This window comes from Alexandromys fortis, unplaced genomic scaffold (genome assembly GCF_014885135.2).
Source record: "Alexandromys fortis isolate MF-2015 unplaced genomic scaffold, M_Fortis_MF-2015_v1.1 scaffold_136, whole genome shotgun sequence".
NCBI lineage: Eukaryota > Metazoa > Chordata > Mammalia > Rodentia > Cricetidae > Alexandromys > Alexandromys fortis.
The window spans coordinates 4,025,981-4,043,933 of NW_026068024.1; the positions used below are offsets into that span (position 1 = coordinate 4,025,981).

General features: G+C 36.5%; 1 protein-coding gene and 1 non-coding gene across 2 annotated transcripts; one reads left to right on the forward strand and one right to left on the reverse strand.

The window, feature by feature from the left end:
* Nucleotides 1-985: 985 nt before the first annotated feature.
* LOC126514580 (U2 spliceosomal RNA) lies at nt 986-1,175 on the forward strand. Its single transcript, XR_007595618.1, has one exon. It is a non-coding gene; the product is annotated as a U2 spliceosomal RNA (small nuclear RNA).
* Nucleotides 1,176-5,167: 3,992 nt separating this feature from the next.
* On the reverse strand, nt 5,168-7,133 carry LOC126514549 (bifunctional methylenetetrahydrofolate dehydrogenase/cyclohydrolase, mitochondrial-like). The gene has a single exon (XM_050163523.1). It carries the CDS (start codon nt 7,113-7,115, stop codon nt 6,072-6,074), a length of 1,044 nt encoding a protein of 347 aa, XP_050019480.1. The 5' UTR covers nt 7,116-7,133; the 3' UTR covers nt 5,168-6,071.
* Nucleotides 7,134-17,953: the final 10,820 nt, after the last annotated feature.

Genomic DNA, 17,953 nt, shown 5'->3' on the forward strand with positions numbered 1-17,953 from the left:
ATATGTCAGTATCGGTATGTGTGTGTTTGTTTGTGTATTTACACATACATTAGGTGCATGTTATTTATGTCTGTTTATAGACAAGAAGCCAATCTCAGGAATCTTCAGTAACTGTCTGCCTTTATTTTGGACATGATGTATCACTGATCTTGGAACTCATAGATGCAACTAAACTGGCCAATGAGCTCTGCCTGTGCACATATCACTGTCTTTTTACCTTCTTTTTATTAAGAATTTTTAAATACAATCTTTACTCACTTTATATAGCTACTGTCCCTGTTCCCAATCCCTCCCATCCTACCACCCCACACTTTCCACGACACCACCCACATCCACTTTTAAGAAAGGGTGAGTCTTCCCATGAGGAGTCATCAAAGTCTGACAATTAACTTTAAGGTAAGACCAAGGTACTCCTCACTATATCTAGGATAAACACGCTATCCCTCCAAAGAGAATGTGCTTCTAGATGCCAGTTCAAACACTAGGGATAAATCCTGGTCCACTGCGAGTGGCCCCACCAACTGCCCAAAGCTCACAATTGTCCCCCATAAAAATCAGTGGGCCTAGTTTGTTCCTATGCAGGTTCCTCAGCTATTAGTTCAGAGCCAGTGAGTTCTCACTTGTTCAAGTCAGTTGTTTCTGTGGGTATCACTATCATGGTCTTGACCCATTTTTTTATTTATATTATGGCTTCTCCCTCTCTTGGACTGCTATCCAGTAGCTCAGCCCTGTTATTTGCTGTATCCCTATTACTGTTGTTGAAGATATTCACTCAGGTAATCTCATGTCATTATGTATGTGTGGCATGAAGTATACAAACTCAGTCTTAAATTTCTGTTTTTATAAGCTATAAAAGTTATAAAAGCCCAAATAGAATGATGTATTGATCATATATGATTTAAATTTTAAATTAGATTAAAATACTCAATGAATAAATATTAGAAAAAAACTACATAATTCAACATATTAGAAACTATAATATTCAATTGCTTCTTGGACTTTTGGCTAAGATCAAGTGTAGTATCTATTTATATCAGTTTAATATCTGATATGTCCTCTATCTGAGGACAATGTATTAAATGGATTTTTAGAAGTAGGGTTGGAATAGGAGCTTTCTCCATCCACTCCGTGCATTGACTTGGTATTGCAGTACCTTCAGGATTGGTGCAACCCCTTGGGAGATTTTTTTTAAAAGGAAATTATAATATACAGTACTAATAATAGACATTGAAAGATAAATATACATTTTAGCATTTAATACATCATTTTAGCAGCACAAATCAGGAAATTCAAAAGAATTTGAAATCACAAAATAAAATGTCATATGAGAATAGATCAAAAATTACCCAAAGTCAATATTAGTTTACCTTTGCTGAAATTACAAAGTAATGGAAAGACATAATGAATTCACAATTTTTTTATGAATTCGCAATTTTTCACACATTCATATCATATGGAAGGTTGTTCACTTACTCAAGGAATTTATAAATTAATGACATGGGAAATGTTTATAAAACTGTGTTAAATGTAAAGCAGAAATGATTATATCTATATTTAATTGATTTGTACCTATATGTAAGACAATTTCTGAGAAATTTTTTCTAACACCCTATGGTACAGAATAATGATATATATTTTTGAATGAACTAATTTCCCATAAATTGTAAAAGTCAGAGATGGTAGAAGAATTTTAGCACCTGTAATTTTGACAAAAAGTACTTAGAATCTAGAATATACTAATAACTAATAATCTGATTATGTCAATTAACATGAGATTAAACAGAGTTCCCTAGAGTATAAATACATATGTCCAAGAATATTTGCCTTAATGTTAAACATCCATAGCTATCAGAGATGTGAAAATGAAATTCTCTTTGACATTTTAACCCACTCCAGTCTAAGTGCTAAGATGAAAAGAATGGCAGAAAATGTTGGTATGGATCTGGAAAGAGGTGAACACTGATCCATTTTGGGGAAAGTGCAAACTGTGTTACCACTGTGGAAATCAGTATGTTAGCTCCTCATAAAACCTAGAAATAGCCATCATGTGTCGCAGTTACACCACTATAATATTTTCACAAAGGATTTCCTACTACAGAGAAACTTGCACATCTTTCTTTCATTGCTGTTCTAGAAATACAGAGAAAGGCAATTGAGTAATTATTTCTGTCATGCTTTGATTAATCCTAGTAATTAATCTGAAATCAAATGATTCACATTTCTCCCACATGAGTGTAGGAAATTTTTAATATAGTAGTTTTGATTTTATTCTCTAAAGTTGATTTTAGATACAAGTTATTAAATGTTGACATGATTTTGGTAAATATTTCTTTTAAAATGATTTCTTTGAAACGTTTTCCTAAATATATGTCCTTGAAAAAATTGGAAATAAGCTATACTTGAGCATATCAAATAAAATTCAAGTTCTCTCAGTTCTCAGTTACCAAGGAAGCACAATAAGTCTCCTAGGAGCCTTGTATGTCTCTATCTAACCTTACAGCTCACAGACAGGACAACTTTGGAATCCCATCTCCCATTTCTTACCTGGGCTTTGTCTCATTTATTCATACATTCATTACCCTGCCACTTAAAAACTTCTAATTTCTTTCATAGTGATCTTGAATTTTATTGATAGGTTCTTACTTTTTCCACATGATGTTGCTCTTCTCTAAAAACAAGAGCCAGACTTTCTACACTTTGTGATTTTTTTTTTCTTCTTTCTGTAGTAGGGACTATTCACAATGTGCAGCCAGACGTGGAATAGAGAAAAATTTCAAGTAGTGAGAAGTGACTCACTCAGGAAGTACTCCAGTTCTTGAAGTCCCTTTTGAACAAGCAAGAACTTAAAAACTTGTAACATTTCCTATTTAGATACAATATATTCAGAGATTCTTTTCTATTGATAGTTCTTTCTTGCAAGAATATTTGATTTGGGTTTTTAAACTAACTATTTGAAGCAGGAACCACTCCGGTACCATTCACACAAGCGATTCAATTTCTTGGTTCACCAGTTAGCCCAGGTATCACAGTCTTATTATATTTCAAGGAATTTTTGACAAGAAAGACATGCTTTAAAACACTCAAGCAGCCTGAGGCTTGCAGGTTTCTAGGAATTTAAGTCAGGCATCACAACTGCTCATCTTGCCACAATAAAATCAAAATTTTGAAAAAAAGTTCATAGGATAATGACAGGGGCAAAGCTGAAGATGATAAAATTCACGTAGTAAGACTGCAAGAACGGCATATCATGGCAAACAAGAAAAAAAGATGTTTGATGATCGTGGATATTTAAAAATATAGTTTTAGAGCTTAATTAACATTTTCCTGTTGTATGTACCTGATATGAATGGAATACAATGAATATTGTTTCTTGTACTATTTTTTTAAACCTTACCTAGGCCATAGAAGACATGGAATGCTCATCTGAGCTATTTAAGTGCAGGGACATTCTAAAATTAATGGATCTGTTCAAAGTCCCAGATTCCAAATCCCTGGGCTGGAATTACAATTCAGAAATCCAAATTCCTCTTGTGTCTATTGACAGCAAGCCTAATAAGTATTTGGCAAGATCATCAACATTTGGTATTACATTAACTAAATAGGCAATTGTTTTAATATCCCTGTTGAAATTCCATCAATTATTTGTCCAAATGCTAATGTAATTCTGATTATAAATAAAATGAATCTACATATATATGAATATATATTCATCTGTAATTATAAATTACTTTGAATTATATATCACTTAATCTTTAAACATATAGCAATACTTAAAAATAAATTATGAACAGAATTAAAGATTTTAGGCAAAGTTCAAATTTTAACTTTCTTGTAAACTAATTGCTGAGAGTCAATCAGACCCTTCTGAGTGGACATCTGAATGAAAATGCTCATTTCTGCTCCCATTATGCTTTAGTAAATCATGTGTAGAACAAAAGCCAGAAGGAAATCACACCCTACTGCATAGCATTGATACAGCCATTTAGAATTACTTGATTTTTTTTTTCCTGAAAAGCTCAATTAGGAGATAGATAATGTATCCCACAGTAGAGGTTCATACCTGAAATTCCATCCTTCAGAAGCCTCTCTGGTCCTCCACAAGGGAACTCACCTGCGACATACCTAAACTCAATGACTGCCCTTAAGTAGTAAGGAAGAGTCCACAACCCTTTACAGCTCTATTCTTCATGACTCTAAAGTTTTCCACTTGGCTGATTCTGCCAAGATCCATGCCTGCTTGTGATGGAGACTGGCCCTCACCTTGAATTCCATTTGCAAAATCTTTTCTTTGTAGTTTATTTTTATGTGGAGGAAATTCTCAAGACTTTAAAAAGTTGCAGGTTATGACTGAATGAAGTCTTTCTCTGTGGGTACCTACCACTCTTTTGATTCCATTTTGCATCAGGCCTCTGCTATCTCTTGGTGCATAAGGTTTATCTCCAACATAAAATTTACGAGTGCTATTTCTTTCCTCAAAAATGTCCATGTTTTTAAAATAATAGACATTTAGAGAGTGATTACTAATAACTACTCAACAGAATAAACATTAGGCTTTCTCAAAATATCTGTAAAGAAAAGAATATCCAAAACTCTTCAATTCAGCCTCAAGCAGATGCTAGCATCATAAGAGCAAAATGCAGTCACATTTTTACCAATAGATTAAAAGATTGATCTCTAAATCAGCTGATAATGTTGTTTCCCTCTGAATCCTCTTGAACTAGGTCTCCATAGTCCACATGCTTTCATCACTATTATCTTCCAGACTTGTATTAGGTGGTTCATTAAGTCTTTTTATAGTCCAAAGATTCAAAGTATTCCACATTCATTGAGAGAATCCAGTATGATTATGCCTGGTACAGTAATAGCCCACTACCTGGTTAAAACATACTGTGTTAGTTACTTTTCTATTGCTGTGAAAAGATACGATTATCTGTTGATAGAGGTTTATGTCCCACCAGGTCCCACAGCCATTCAGTCCCAAAGAAACACAAAGAGGCTTACCTGAATTATAAAATGCAAGTTGGCCTAGAAGGTCATGTTTCTTATTAACTCTTATAATTTATATTAACCCAGAGTTCTTGTCTGTGTTAGCCATGTGGCTTAGTAACTTTTTTTTTCCACACCAGACAGATGTGTTTTATTTAAAAACAAGACAAAAGAACTCAACAACAGCAACAGAACCCTTTAATAAGAAAATCTGATCAAATCTTATATTAACTCAAGCTCCTTGGTACCTTCAGGAAAGCCAACAGGGTACGTGAAAGACACAGGCAGCTGCCGGCATTTCTTTGGTGGCAAGTAGTAGGTTTTACACAACCTGCCCTCATGATTATCATGCCCAAAAAACTGGCCTCAAAGCTTAGGCCAAAAAAAAAAAATATAGACACCTACTCTCCAACAGTCTGAAATTTAAAGTTTAAATGTGCTGCAGAAGCCGAACATGACAATCACACACGTCATTTATGAAATGATCTTTCTCAATTCTAGAAAACTGAAATAGGGCAAGCTCACAGAAGGGTAACAGCAAGTGGGGGAAATCCTAAACCTTCCCCGGTGACTCAGCCACATGGGACAGCTAGCAATGCTGGGCTTCCCTCTACCAGCCTAGCCAACTGAGCCCTCTTCAGAGAAACCTGGTCACAGTCTGGCATGCACAGAGAGCAAGGGGCCGTCCTCCACTCGGTGTCGGTGCTGCCGTTTCTTCTTTCCCCCATTCGCTCTAGTACGTTTTCCTTTGGTTTGAAAGTTGAACTCAGAAGGCTTGGAACCTCGGATGAGCCATCAACTTGAATTGGAATAGCACTTGGGAAATGAGAACCTAACAAGGCAGGGTTTGTGATGAAGTTCAGCATCCACTCTCAGTGTGAGGATGTCTCCCCTGCATCACCAGGTCAAAGGCAGGACGCGGATGGGCACCCCGGTGAGGTTCTGCAGAGCCATGCGCACACACGTCCACCCGTTTTAAGCTTTCAATAAATACAAACATCATTTTAAACCACTTCAACAGAATAAATTAAAAATACTGCATTCCTCTTGGCCCACTCTGCCTCTCCAACTGGCATGGAATCCTGCTAGTTGGTGGCAACTCCACGCTGCTTGGCCTTGAGCAGCTCCAGCTCTTCAGGCCTCAGCACTTTCTTCGCAGCAATAATGGTATTCTTCATCAGCATGGCCACCGTCATGGGACCAACACCTCCAGGGACAGGAGTGACTTTCTTCTTGACTCCTTCAAAATCTACATCTCCAACCAACTTGGGCTTTGCAGTGACAGGATCTTGAACTCTGTTTATGCCCACGTCGATGACAGTTGCCCCTTCCTTGATCATGTCGGCTGTGATCAGATTTGGAATACCGGCAGCAGAGATCACAATGTCGGCAAGGATCGTGTGCTTCTTCAGTTGCTCTTTGGGGGTGTATCGGTGAGATATTGTGACTGTGGCATCACCTCCAGGCCGTTCATGGGCTCCATCAGTGTGCAGCAACATTGCAATCGGCATTCCAACGTTTTTTGACCTGCCAGCTACAACCACGTTCTTCCCTAAGGTTGGAATGCCAGTTCGCTTAATTATCTCCCACACACCCCACGGGGTCGCTGGTAGCATGGAATACTGGTCCAGACACATTCGCCCCACGTTAATGACATGAAAGCCATCAACATCTTTGTCAGGAGAGACGGCGTTGCAGATCTTTCTCTCATCAATATGCTCTGGGAGTGGCAGCTGGACAAGAAGGCCGTCTACGTTTTCGTCATCGTTCAATTTCCTGATTGAATTCAACAGCTCTTCCTCTGAAATGGAGGCTGGCTTCACAATTGTCTCGCTGTTGATTCCCACTTCAGCTGCCGCCCTGGTCTTGTTGAGGACATAGGAGTGACTGGCGGGATTGTCACCAACCAGAATGACACTGAGGTGTGGCCGCTTGTTGCCCAAGGCCACCCACTCTTCCACCTCCTGCCTCACTTCTTGCTTGATCTGCTGAGCCAGTTTCCTTCCAGAAATGACGACAGCTTCATTTCGCACTGCCGCCAGGTGGAAGGGTTGCAGGCGGAGGTGGCAGCCGTGCGCAGGGCGCAGCAACCGCACAGCCCACGAGGATAACAGAGAGGATGAAGCCATGACCCACACCGGTGCCCGCTCCGGCGCTTAGTAACTTTTATCAGTGAGGCATTCTCATCTTGTTTCCTCTGTGTTTTCGTGACCACTGCAGACTCAGCTTTTCCTCTTCCCAGAATTCTTCTCTTCTTGTCACCCTGCCTATACTTCCTGCCTGGCCACTGACCAATCAACATTTTATTAAAACAATACAAGTGACAGATTTTTATAAGGTACAAGACCATTTTCCCACAGCAATTATCAAGCTATTTATTATTTTTTTATTTTTTTAAAAAAGAAAACATATGTTGAAGGAATGGCAGGCTGCGTCCCTGCCACCCCAGCTCCCAGCCACCTGGCTAGTTTAGGCCCGAAATAATTACACGGAAACTGTATTCTTTTAAACACTGCCTGGCCCACTAGTTCCAGCCTCTTATTGGCTAGCTCTTACATATTGATCTAACCCATTTCTAATAATCTGTGTGAGGTGGCTTATCAGGGAAGATCTTAACCTGCAGCTGTGTCGGGTGGGAAAATCATGGCGACTCCTGACTCAGCTTCTTTCTCCCAGCATTCTGTTCTGTCTACTACGCCTACCTAATTTTCTGTCCTATTAAAGGGCTGAGGCAGTCTCTTTATTTAACCAATGAAATTAACACAAAACAGAAGACTCTCCCCCATCACTGTTTATTTTCATTTTATTTACCAATCCAAGTTCCCATTACCTCCTCTCCTCCCATTCCCTTCACATCCCCCCCCCCAGAGTATACCTCATCCATTCCTCAAAGAGGGTAAGGCACATTGCTTTGGGGAAGGTCCAAGACTCTCCCTACTATATCTAAGCTGAGCAAGGTATCCATCCAAAGAAAATTGGCTCCTAAAAAGCCAGTATAAGCAACAGAGATAAATCCCTGAGCCACTGGTAATCCCTGCAGTCTGTCCCAGCTATACAACAGACAACCACATTCATAGGGACTAGGTTGTACCAATGCTGTTTCCATTCCCATCTGGCTGGAGTTGGTGAATTCCCATTAGCTCAGGTAAACTGTTGCAGTGGATGTAGCCATAATGTTCTTGACCTCTTTGCTCATAGTCTCATTCCTCCTACTTTTCAACTAGACTTTGGGGGTTCAGCCCAGTGCTTTGATGCAGTCTCTGCCTCTGTTTCCTTCAGATTCTGGATGAAGGTTTTATGGTGATATTTAAGATATTCATCAGTCTGACTAAAGGACACAGCAAGTTTAACCACACTCTCCTCTACTGCTTAGGGTCTTAACTGGCATCATCATTATAAATTCCAGGGAATTTTATAAAGATACAGTATACTCTTTCAGATGAGTCAATGGTCACCATTGATGTGGAGCATGGCATCAGACTAACAGATAGGCATTGGTTGAAGTAGGAGCTCAGCACTTTTATGATTACCCACAATTATAAGACAAAGAGAACTAATTGGGGATAGTATTGGCTTTTAATCTATCAGGCACATTCCCAGAGATACACCTCCTTTGAGATCAAAACTCATAATACTCCCAAAAAGTTCAACAAAATGGGGATCAAGAAAACATTCAAATATCTGAGTCCATGGGGGTACAAAAGTTGTAAATGTCATTTTTCAGTAAGAACAATACTAGGACTATTAATTTTTCCATCAACAAATACAATGTGTGTGTGTGTGTGTGTGTAAAAGAGAGAGAGAGAGATATATTGTGTGTGTGCAGGCATGTACACATGTATGTATACTGTCCTCATTTTTATTTAATTGGATGATTCTCAATATAATGAGTCTTAATTATATTAATTCCTTAGTATTTTTGTTTTGTCTTTGACTATATATTCATTTGCATTGGGATTTTTTATTGACTTTTTCATTCTTTCATTAAATTTATGCTTCTGTGTTTGAGTTCATGTGTATGGGTAAATGTATGTGTGATGGGACACATGTATGTCTGGATATTCTAGGCCACAGGTCAGTCTCAGATGTCATATTTCAGGAAGTTTCTACATTGTGTTTTTTTGTTTTTGAGATAGAGTCTTTCTCTGTCTCTTGGACTGGAACAACCTAGACTAAGCTAGCTGTTCAGCAAGTCTCTGGCATAAGCTGACTTTCCCTTGTCAGAGTTGGAATTACATACGTGTACCACCACATTTAGCTTATTTTTACATGAGTACTTGAAAGTGAACACATTTTTTTCATGCTTGCATGACATCCAGTTTGTTGACTGAGTGACCACTCTATTCCATTTTTAAAAATATTTATTTATTTATTTTGCATACGATATTCTGTCTGTGTGTATGTCTGCAGGCCAGAAGAGGGCATCAGACCTCATTGCTGATGGTTGTGAGCCACCATGTGTTTGCTGGGAATTGAACTCGGGACCTTTGGAAGAGCAGGCAATGCTGTTAACCACTGAGCCACCTCTCCAGCCCCACTCTATTCCATTTTTTGTTTCACTTTATGTTTATAGATATGGTAAGTATGGTTTCTGTAGATCATAGTATTCATTCTTATGAGACCAAAAAAGAGGAATATGGGATGTACTCACTCATATTTGGTTTCTAGCCATAAATAAAGGACATTGAGCCATAATTAGTGATCCTAAAGAAGCTAAATAAGAAGGAGAACCCAAAGAAAAACATATAGGCATCCTCCTGAATATTAACCTTCATCAGGCGATGAAAGGTGACAGAGACAGAGACCCACACTGGAGCACCGGACCGAAATCTCAAGGTCCAAATCAGGAGCAGAAGGAGAGAGAGCACGAGCAAGGAACTCAGGAACGTGAGGGGTGCACCCACACACTGAGACAATGGGGATGTTCTATCGGGAACTCACCAAGGCCAGCTGGCCTGGGTCTGAAAAAGCCTGGGATAAAACCGGACTCGCTGAACATAGCAGACAATGAGGACTACTGAGACATCAAGAACAATGGCAATGGGTTTTTGATCCTACTGCACATACTGGCTTTGTGGGAGCCTAGGCAGTTTGGATGCTCACCTTACTAGATCTGGATGGAGGTGGGTGGTCCTTGGACTTCCCACAGGGCAGGGACCCTGATTGCTCTTTGGGCTGATGAGGGAGGGGCACTTGATTGGGGGAGGGGGAGAGAAATGGGAGGCAGTGGTGGGGAAGAGACAGAAATCTTAAATAAATAAATAAATAATAAATAAAGAAGAAAAATCCAAAGAGATTTGGTTGATAAATTAAAAGAAAATATTGACATTTAAAATGCCTTTGATACGCATTGTATCTTTGTCATCCAAGAAACAACACTTGGCAATAGAAGAAACTATGCTTTCATGAATGCTTAAGAAAATTAAAGTAGCATCATGAAAAAATACATTTGGTGTCTTAAATTTAAATAATTTGATCATTGAGACTGAATGCTTTTTTGATCATTTGCTTTCTATCATTTCAATAATAAAAATAAGAAAATCACTCATTTCCTTCTTATTATAATGAGTTAAGAAATTTCAATCACCATCCTAAAATTCAAAAAGCAATTATTAAAAAGCAGTATACAGTAATGGACAATGCCTAGTAACAAGATATAGACTTTGGTGCTCAAATCTAGCCATTGCTCTTATAAAAATATGGTTACAGAAGATTAATCTTTGAGATAAACACCCTTTATCTTTCAAATGTTAAGAATAGTTTTTTCTGATCTTTTTCCTTTTATTTATTTATTTTTTAAAAAAACATACTATCTTTTTTCATATACATAACAATCCAAGTTCCCACTCCCTCTTCTTCTCCCATTCTCTCCACATATCTTCCCACCTCACCCCCATCCAATCCTCAGAGAGGGTAAGGTACATTGCTCTGGGGAAGGTCCAAGGCCCTCCCTACTATATCTAGGTTGAGCAAGGTATCCATTCAAAGAGAATAGATTCTATAAAAGCCAGTACATGCAGTAGGTATAAGTCCCGATGCCACGGCCAGTAGCCCTTCGGTCAGTTTTGTCCTATGTTTGTTCCTTCCCAGTCCAGCTGGAGTTTGTGAGCTCCCAATTGCTCAGGTAGACTATTTCAGTGGGTAAACCTGTCGTGGTCTTGACCTCTTTGCTCAAATTCTTACTCCTCTTACTCTTCAGCTGAACTTTGGGAGCTCAGTCCAGTACTTCCATGTAGGTTTCTGACTCTGTTTCCATCAGTTGCTGGATGAAGTTTCTATGATGTTATTTAAAATATTCTTCAGTCTGAATACAGGCCAAGTCAAGATCAGGCCTCCTCTTCTCTATTGCTTAAGGTCTTAGCTGGGGTCATCCTTGTGGATTCCTGGGAATTTCTCTAGAGTCAGGTTTCCTGTTAACCCTATCATGACTCCCTCCATCAAGATATCTTTTCCCTTGCTCTCATCTCTTCCTTCCTCTTTTTTAACTATCTCATTCTCTCAAGTTTCCTCCTCTTTTTTACTCCTCTACCCATTTAACACTCCCTATTACCCCACCCCCTTCCTCAGAATTTTGTCAGGTTATTTTGTCTGTTTCGACTCTCCAGGTGGATCTATATTTTTTTTAGGGTTCACCTTATTACCTTATTACTTAGCTTCTCTAGGATCATGAACTATAGGCTCAATATCCTTTGTTTATAGCTAGTATTCACCAAGCCCTTTCCACTATATCTAGGCTAAGCAAAGCTTCCCTTTATTTCTTTGTGCAGTTTGATACTGTATTTATTGTTTTACAAATTGAAGAAATTACAGTAGTTCTGCATCAGCCAAATATAAATTTACCAGTTTTTTTTTTCTAATTGTCAGGGCTAGTTTGCATGTCTTTGACACATTGCTAATTCTCATAAGACCTCAAAAACTGTCATTATTGTGTCATTTATTGTAATCTTTGATGAGTTATTCTTAATAATATTATTGTAACTCTTTTGATAATCATACATTGTATCATTTATTTGGTGAACTTAATGCATAAACACTGCATATTTCTTTCCCATCACAGACTAGCTATTACCTTTTTTCTTTCTGCTACCCTTCTTATGTGAGACATAATATTATCTAAATTAGGCCAATTAATAACTCTACAATATTCTTTAATTTTTCATCTTGGAAGAAAATAACCATCTTTTTCTTTGCATCAATGTCGGCAAATGATTACATTTAGTGAACAGTGCATGTAGAAAGTGAGACCGGCCAACAGCTCAGTGTCTTGGCTTTCTGCAAAGTCAAGTTGTAAATTCAAAGAAAAATTTCTTGGTAGAAATTGAAAGTGCTACTCCAGTGAGCACGTGAGTGATAAGAAAGTGCAGCAGCTTTATTGCTGATATGGAGAAAGTTTCAAATGGTCTGGGTAGAATATCAAACAAGCCAGAGTATCCCCTTAAGCCAAACCTAATAGAGAGCAATGCCCAACCCCCTCCAACTTTACAAAGGCTGAGAAGGTTGAGAAAGATGCTGAAATATTTGACATGAGAATAAGTCAGTTCATCAGGATTAAGAAAGAATCAATTTGAATAGCTTTGGCTTTGTAATAAAACTTGAATTCTGGTGTGTTGATTTGCAGCTTTGCTCCCCATGTCCTTCAGGATTACTTGAACTATCTAATGCCATTTGTGCTTCTGTATAAAGATGGACTTTATTCCTGTTTTTACAAAGAATAGCACTGGAATTTTGATGATGATTTCAGTAAATCGCCACATTAGAGACATAGCCATTTTCTCAGCATTAGTTCTGCTGGTCCATGAATATCTTCTAGAGCCCTGTTCAACTTCTTTGTGTTGTGAGTGCTTTATTTAGGTATACATCAGATAGGAAACCATCCTTCAAGCTTTGGAAGAAAGTCAATGAGAAAATGGTGAGTAACTTTTGTTTGATGTGTTCTTAGTTCAGATTACAAGTTTTAGATTTTTTTGAGTGTTCATGAAGAAAATTGGCACCCAGTTTCTTTTTTGTTGTATCTTTATGTACTTTTGGTGTTCAGGTAATACAGTCTTTGCAAAAATAATTATAGTGCACTTGCTCTATTTTATGAAATACTTGGAAAAGCATCACTGTTAGCTCTCCTTTAACTAATTTGCATGATGTATCACTTAATCCTCTTAGCTCGACCTGTTTATGGTTGGTAGATCATTTTATTACTGCTTCAAATTTGTGGCTTTCTATAGATCTGGTTAAGTTATTTATCTTATATTGGTTTAATTTGGTATTCATTTGTATCTAGAAAAGTATTTATTGGTTTCATATTTTCCAGTTTCTTTAAGTATAAAATTTCAAGTATTGCCTAACGAATTTCTGAATTTTATCAGCATCTATTATAATGTCTAAATTTTCATCCCTAGTTTTATTAATTTAGGTCTCCTCTTTCTTTTGGACAATGGAGCTAAAGGATTGTCAATCTTGTTTATCTTTTAGAGGATCAACTTTTTAATTGCTTCTCTGTTCTACTCCACTTCCATTTTATCACTTATTTTCTTGCTTTAATACAATCACATGTCTTCTGATTTGGGGGTAGCCAATTCTTGATTTTCAATGACTCAAGATATATAAGACTCATTTAAGAGAGATATTCTGTGGTTCTTGATTCAGAACAGAATAGGAGGCAAATGTTAAACAGCAAATCCACCTACGAGGCTATGGCAGTCATTCTGCAAAATACTGATCCAGAATGGCAGCAATGATCCTTGTTACTAATAAAACTGAAGAAAGATGTAAGTGAACGTGATCCCTTGGGATGTGGAGTATTTGGGAAGTCACATTAATCCTTGAGATATCTTTTGAAAATATTGTTTCCTAATTACTTAAATCATCTCCAGTCTGCATCTTGAATCAGAAGCCAAAGCTGATATTAATTTCTTTTCACCAGATTTGATTATCATCACTTATTATTTAAAAGTTCATTTGCTATTTATATTTCCCATTTAGGAGTTTTTAAGAAAAGCACATTCCAGTCGGTACTATGTTGCCAAACAGCAGAGCACTTTTGACTAAAAGCAGTCTATGTCATCACACTGATGAGTGAGTGATTCAGTCTGGAAATGAAATTCTAGTGGCTTATTAAAAATCCTTTATTCTAAATGATTCTTTAATCATCTTGTTTAATTAAAACATAGTTGTCTCCATCAGGGAAACTCTATTAATAATTTACTCTTTGCTGTGAACTTAGCATTTTTTACCCTAATGTAATTCTTAAAATTTTCTCAATATCCTTAATGGACATAAACTAGAGCATCCTTGTTATCTGAACATGAACATGATGTATATGTTATATATAGAGAGACTTTTATGCTGATATTCACAACTTGATAAGCAAGTGATACTCTGAACTTCTTATTAATCATATTCTTGGAAACATGTTTTTAAACAACAAGAGAAAAAGTAGTGTAGAGTTTCATTACCCCTCATCTAAGTGAGCCAGTAAATAACTTATGTAGCTTTGCAATTCTTAATTGGAGCAGTGACATGGACACTGGTCACTAACCAGTCTTCAGGATGGGTTCATTCTTCTTCACATTTAGAGTAGAATCAGCAACTGCACACTCACATGCTTGTAGCAAAATTGTACAGCTACTTTGGAAATCAATATGGTGATTTCTCAGAAAATTAAGAAACAATCTATCTCAAGACCCAGCAATACCACTTTTATGTATATACCCAAAGGAAGCTCATTCATACCACATGGACATTGACTCAACTATGTTCATTACAGCATCATTTGTAATAGCCAGAACCTGGAAACAACCTCGATGCCACCAGCTGAAGAATGGATATAGAAAATGTGGTACATTTACACAATAGAGTACTACTCTTCTATTATTTTAAAGGTTCCTTGTGGTTTTTATATTGAGATCTATGATTAACTTTAAACAGTTTTATGTATATGATGTTTGATTTGAGGATCTGTTTTATCTGCTTATCTATCTATCAATTGCTATTTATCTTTTGTCCCCAAACTACTTATTCCTTTACCAATTTACTTTCTTTTGTATTCATCAAGTAGAATTGGGCTATATTTGTGTGAGCTGATTATTCATTCTCATTCTCTTGAACTATGTGTCTGTTTCTCAGGAAAACCATAGCAGCCCACGCGATACAGACATGCATAGGTATTCACATTGGTTAAAGGCTGTTTTAACTTTGCACATGATCTCTTACTAAATTCACTGATTCTTAGTACTCTTGCATACAAAATGTTGAACCAATCCAATTACTGTTCTGTTTTTTGCTTTGTTGTCATTGTTTAATTCTTTAATTCTTGTTGGTAATATTTAGAACTCACATTTACTTGGTCTACAAATATTTTCCACATAAAAGTATGTACATAATCACTTATAAAAGCATTTTATGAGTATTATATTGTATTTAAATTCTTGCCATATTATTCATCTATTTTTTTCTAATATTTTAATTGAAAATAAATTTTGATTCCCCCACCTTCCCTCTCCACCAGATTCACTCCTCCTACTTTTCCCTTCAGAAAAGAGAAAGCCTTTATGACACTGAGGCTGGACAAGGCAACCCAATAGAGGTAAAAGATTACTGAAAGCAGGCATCTTATCTTTGACATCTACTAATGTGTGTATGATCTGCTTACATTAATGAGTTACTCAGCATGTTGAGTGACTACCAGTGGTGTGCTGGACATTTAGAAATGACACTATCACACTTTGCATCCTCCTTGCTTTTATTTTCAGCACATGTCAGAATGTTAACATGCTACATTGGGTTCTAGCAGAAGCAAACATTCATATTCCCAAAAAATTCCTTTAGAAATGACCAGATAGAAGTACCTCAATGAAAATAATTGCAGTTCATTACATCTCTTTACCCAACTCTTCTAACATCTTCCCATCAAAATAAAGTTACCAACTAGATTTCCTCCTTTGTCTCAGTGGAAGTATAAACATAGATGTTCTCTGAGCTTTCTTTATGATAACAGGTGTAAAGTGTTGCTTTCCCCGTATGATATCATTCTACTCCATTGGTTTTTTTGTGAGAGAAATTAAGTTCCAAGCTGCTCCTTCCTCACCTTAAATTTAGAAGAGATAGAGTGCATCCAGTCACTAATAATAATAATAATGATAATAATAATAATAGAAATTTCAATTTCTTCAGTGCATTTATTTTAGTTTTCTCCTCAGTATCACTTTTTTTGCCATACAACAATCCCCAAATTCTGTGAACTAAAATAATTTATTTGGTTATAACTAAATTCTGATATCATCTGGCCTACTTTTCAGCTGGCCTAGTACTGTATAGTTAGGATGAGTTGAAGCACTTTAAATTTTGCTCTTTCTAGTAATTTAGAAAGCCTAGACATGGTTTTACAGTAATGGAATAGATAAAGATTGAGCAGAAGTAGGCAAGAATTTTCACAAGCCTCCATATGTTACTACCATGAAAGCCAAAACCAATCACATGGCAGTGCTTACAGACTAGAACTGAAAGGTTACATTACTAATGTAGCCAATCATATACAATTGTGATGCTACTACAGAGCTAAGGTGCCATGTATATATGATATTACAATATATATCATATATTGCACAATATATGATATTGTATATGTTATATAATATATGATATATATCATATATTGTAATATCACTTTCAGTAAGAAACTTTTGATTCATTTCAATATAATAAACCATGTCAAAATATATGAATTTGCTCTCTCAGTATGTCTTGATCCTTTAAATTATAATTAAATAGCACCTTCCACCTAAGTAGTTATCAACAGAATGGAAGAGAGGCTAACATTCTGTGAGTTATTGTGCAGTTATTAAAGGGCACCTTCTGTGCTATCAAAGTGAGAGAGACAGTACATAAGTTCATTGTTTCTAGTATATACAGCATGCAGATACAATTTCCTACATTTAGAAATTTATTTTATATAAATAAATGTTCTATTGTATATGTGTCAAAATATGTACCCTTTTAATTACCTTAATCTTATATTAAAACTATGCATCTTTAAGTTAAAGAAATCTGCTAATGCAACCAAAATTCAAATTCCAGTTACTCACTTAAGTCAGAGAAGAGGATAAAGCCATAGATTAAAAACTATTTAAAGTCAAGTGTGTTGGACTATATTCTTCTGGAAGTTCAAGAAGAGAGAGGAGTGATTTGTTCCTGGTGATTTTGTTATATTGTAATTTTAAATTGCTCTGGGAATATAAATAAGCATTATGCTTAGGGTCACACAGTGTGCATTTATTTGTATGACAGATAAAACTTGAGACAAAAGGTTATTAGAAAAACTAATTGGAATTGTCTCTTTTTTCTTATTAATTATTTTAATTTGTAATTCAAGCATTACAAAAACTTGGTTGATAAGTTGCTATCTTTTGAGTAGCAACATCAGGTATATTATATTTATTATGTATTGTAGTATGACTAGAAAGACAATTTTTGGTAGATAGTCAAAAGATTGATGCATGGTGAACAAAGCCTTGGGGAACTGGAAAACAAGGCAGAGGGAATTTTAACTCAGGTGCATTTGGCTCCCTGGATTTTTCTTGGACATGATTTCATGCCTCCTGTGTTAAACATTTACATTCAATGTAAGAGATGTGTATTCTTGTTTGATTTCAAAACTATATAATCCTATCTGGTCAGTGTACCCTGAATCTGGGTATTGCCTTCTGCCTTGCTTTTGTGCATTGCCAAATAAATCTATAATACAAACCAGGCAACTGTATTTAAATAGATCTGTCTGAGAAAGTTATGTGAAAGGGCTGCTCTGTACAGAATTAGTATGTAGTTATTGGTGTTTATTTACATATTTTTCTGAACTCAAGCAACCTTTCTTAAATTTCTGCTTTGTTGCCTTCTTGTACTGAAACTGAAGTAAGATTGTTTACAGCATTAGACAGAAGTCTTCCCCATTCTTTTTTTTTATTTTTACTTAAAAATT

Bases quoted from the DNA above. Each gene is read 5' to 3' on its own strand.
- LOC126514549 (XM_050163523.1), bottom strand. From the start codon at position 7,115: ATGGCTTCATCCTCTCTGTTATCCTCGTGGGCTGTGCGGTTGCTGCGC.